Here is a 3,431-nt window from a genome sequence, read left to right on the forward strand (position 1 = left end):
TCTGCTCTTGAAACAACCTCCATGCTCCTCTCCACCAGAGCAGAAACTTCCAGCCCAACTGCTGCAACAACCACTGCAGTCACTTCCAGCCCAGCTGGAACATCCGCTGCTACTCCCACCACCACCGCAGCTAAGGAATCAACAGCCTCTGCCACCACGTTCCTTGCAGGAACATCCTCCTCTGCTCCTGGAACAAGCCCAACTCTTACCACCACCTCAGCTACTACTCTCAGCACGGTACTGAAAACAACATCCCCAGTGGTGACCATAGCTACACCCAAATCTACTCTGGGGTCAACCTCCAATACAACAGGTAAGGGTACATCAACAACTAAGGCAACCACACGGGCCACCTCCAAAGCAGCTATCCACTCCACGTCTCCTCCGCAGACTACAGCTTCACCCTCTTCCACTGCAGCACAAACGTCTGCTCTTGAAACAACCTCCATGCTCCTCTCCACCACAGTGGAAACTTCCAGCCCAACTGCTGCAACAACCACTGCAGTCACTTCCAGCCCAGCTGGAACATCCGCTGCTGCTCTCACCACCACCACCACTGCAGCTGCGGAATCAACAGCCTCTGCCACCACGCTCCTTGCAGGAACATCCTCCTCTGCTCCTGGAACAAGCCCACCTCCTGCCACCACCATCTCATCTACTCCTCTCAGCACGGTAATGGAAACAACATCCCCAGTGGTGACCACAGCTACACCCAAATCTACCCTGGGGTCAACCTCCACTACTACTGGCAAGGGCACATCAACTCCTGAGGCAAGCACAGGGGCCACCTCCAGCATGGCTTTCCAGTCCACGTCTCCTCCGCAGACTACAGCTTCACCCTCTTCCTCTGCAGCACAAACGTCTGCTCTTGAAACAACCTCCATGCTCCTCTCCACCAGAGCAGAAACTTCCAGCCCAACTGCTGCAACAACCACTGCAGTCACTTCCAGCCCAGCTGGAACATCCGCTGCTACTCCCACCACCACCACCACTGCAGCTACGGAATCAACAGCTTCTGCCACCACGCTCCTTGCAGGAACATCCTCCTCTGCTCCTGGAACAAGCCCAACTCTTACCACCACCTCAGCTACTACTCTCAGCACGGTAATGGAAACAACATCCCCAACGGTGACCACAGCTACACCCAAATCTACCCTGGGGTCAACCTCCACTACTACTGGTAAGGGCACATCAACAACAGAGGCAAGCACAGGGGCCACCTCCAGCATGGCTTCCCAGTCCACGTCTCCTCCGCACACTAGAGCTTCACCCTCTTCCTCTGCAGCACAAACGTCTGCACTGGAAACAACCTCCATGCTCCTCTCCACCAGAGCAGAAACTTCCAGCCCAACTGCTGCAACAACCACTGCAGTCACTTCCAGCCCAGCTGGAACATCCGCTGCTACTCCCACCACCACCGCAGCTACGGAATCAACAGCCTCTGCCACCACGCTCCTTGCAGGAACATCCTCCTCTGCTCCTGGAACAAGCCCAACTCTTACCACCACCTCAGCTACTACTCTCAGCACGGTAATGGAAACAACATCCCCAATGGTGACCACAGCTACACCCAAATCTACCCTGGGGTCAACCTCCACTACTACTGGTAAGGGCACATCAACTCCTGAGGCAAGCACAGGGGCCACCTCCAGCATGGCTTCCCAGTCCACGTCTCCTCCGCAGACTACAGCTTCACCCTCTTCCTCTGCAGCACAAATGTCTGCTCTTGAAACAACCTCCATGCTCCTCTCCACCAGAGCAGAAACTTCCAGCCCAACTGCTGCAACAACCACTGCAGTCACTTCCAGCCCAGCTGGAACATCCGCTGCTGCTCTCACCACCACCACCACTGCAGCTACGGAATCAACAGCCTCTGCCACCACGCTCTTTGCAGGAACATCCTCCTCTGCTCCTGGAACAAGCCCAACTCTTACCACCACCTCAGCTACTACTCTCAGCACGGTAATGGAAACAACATCCCCAGTGGTGACCACAGCTACACCCAAATCTACCCTGGGGTCAACCTCCACTACAACAGGTAAGGGTACATCAACAACAGAGGCAAGCACAGGGGCCACCTCCAGCATGGCTTCCCAGTCCACGTCTCCTCCGCAGACTACAGCTTCACCCTCTTCCACTGCAGCACAAACGTCTGCTCTTGAAACAACCTCCATGCTCCTCTCCACCAGAGTGGAAACTTCCAGCCCAACTGCTGCAACAACCACTGCAGTCACTTCCAGCCCAGCTGGAACATCCGCTGCTGCTCTCACCACCACCACCACTGCAGCTGCGGAATCAACAGCTTCTGCCACCACGCTCTTTGCAGGAACATCCTCCTCTGCTCCTGGAACAAGCCCAGCTCTTACCACTGTCTCATCTACTACTCTCAGCACGGTAATGGAAACAACATCCCCAGTGGTGACCACAGCTACACCCAAATCTACCCTGGGGTCAACCTCCACTACTACTGGCAAGGGCACATCAACTCCTGAGGCAAGCACAGGGGCCACCTCCAGCATGGCTTTCCAGTCCACGTCTCCTCCGCAGACTACAGCTTCACCCTCTTCCTCTGCAGCACAAACGTCTGCTCTTGAAACAACCTCCATGCTCCTCTCCACCAGAGCAGAAACTTCCAGCCCAACTGCTGCAACAACCACTGCAGTCACTTCCAGCCCAGCTGGAACATCCGCTGCTACTCCCACCACCACCACCACTGCAGCTACGGAATCAACAGCTTCTGCCACCACGGTCATTGCAGGAACATCCTCCTCTGCTCCTGGAACAAGCCCAACTCTTACCACCACCTCAGCTACTACTCTCAGCACGGTAATGGAAACAACATCCCCAGTGGTGACCACAGCTACACCCACCTCTACTCTGGGGTCAGCCTCCACTACTACAGGTAAGGGTACATCAACAACTAAGGCAACCACATGGGCCACCTCCAGGACACCTATACAGTCCACGTCTTTGCAGAACACAGCTTCACTGTCTACCACTGTAGCACAAACGTCTGCTCTTGAAACAACCTCCATGCTCCTCTCCACCAGAGCAGAAACTTCCAGCCCAACTGCTGCAACAACCACTGCAGTCACTTCCAGCCCAGCTGGAACATCCACTGCTGCTCTCACCACCACCACCACTGCAGCTGCGGAATCAACAGCTTCTGCCACCACGCTCCTTGTAGGAACATCCTCCTCTGATCCTGGAACAAACCCAACTCTTACCACCACCTCATCTACTACTCTCAGCACGGTAATGGAAACAACATCCCCAACGGTGACCACAGCTACACCCAAATCTACCCTAGGGTCAACCTCCACTACTACTGGTCAGGGCACATCAACAACAGAGGCAAGCACAGGGGCCACCTCCAGGACACCTATACAGTCCACGTCTCCTCCGCAGACTACAGCTTCACCCTCTTCCAC

At 55.3% G+C, this 3,431-nt stretch overlaps 1 protein-coding gene across 1 annotated transcript in view; it reads left to right on the top strand.

Moving 5' to 3' along the window:
• The first annotated feature begins 675 nt into the window (after nucleotides 1-675).
• Nucleotides 676-3,431, top strand: part of MUC16 (mucin 16, cell surface associated) — a 7,627-nt gene continuing 4,871 nt past the window's right edge. Inside the window, exons 1-6 of the mRNA XM_037382600.1 lie at nucleotides 676-771; nucleotides 900-1,180; nucleotides 1,286-1,606; nucleotides 1,895-2,038; nucleotides 2,327-2,470; nucleotides 2,759-2,902. Coding sequence (XP_037238497.1) covers nucleotides 676-771; nucleotides 900-1,180; nucleotides 1,286-1,606; nucleotides 1,895-2,038; nucleotides 2,327-2,470; nucleotides 2,759-2,902 — 1,130 coding nt within the window. The remainder of the gene's footprint in view (nucleotides 772-899; nucleotides 1,181-1,285; nucleotides 1,607-1,894; nucleotides 2,039-2,326; nucleotides 2,471-2,758; nucleotides 2,903-3,431) is intronic.

The sequence above is a fragment of the Falco rusticolus genome, chromosome 4 (genome assembly GCF_015220075.1).
Source record: "Falco rusticolus isolate bFalRus1 chromosome 4, bFalRus1.pri, whole genome shotgun sequence".
Taxonomy (NCBI): Eukaryota; Metazoa; Chordata; class Aves; order Falconiformes; family Falconidae; genus Falco; species Falco rusticolus.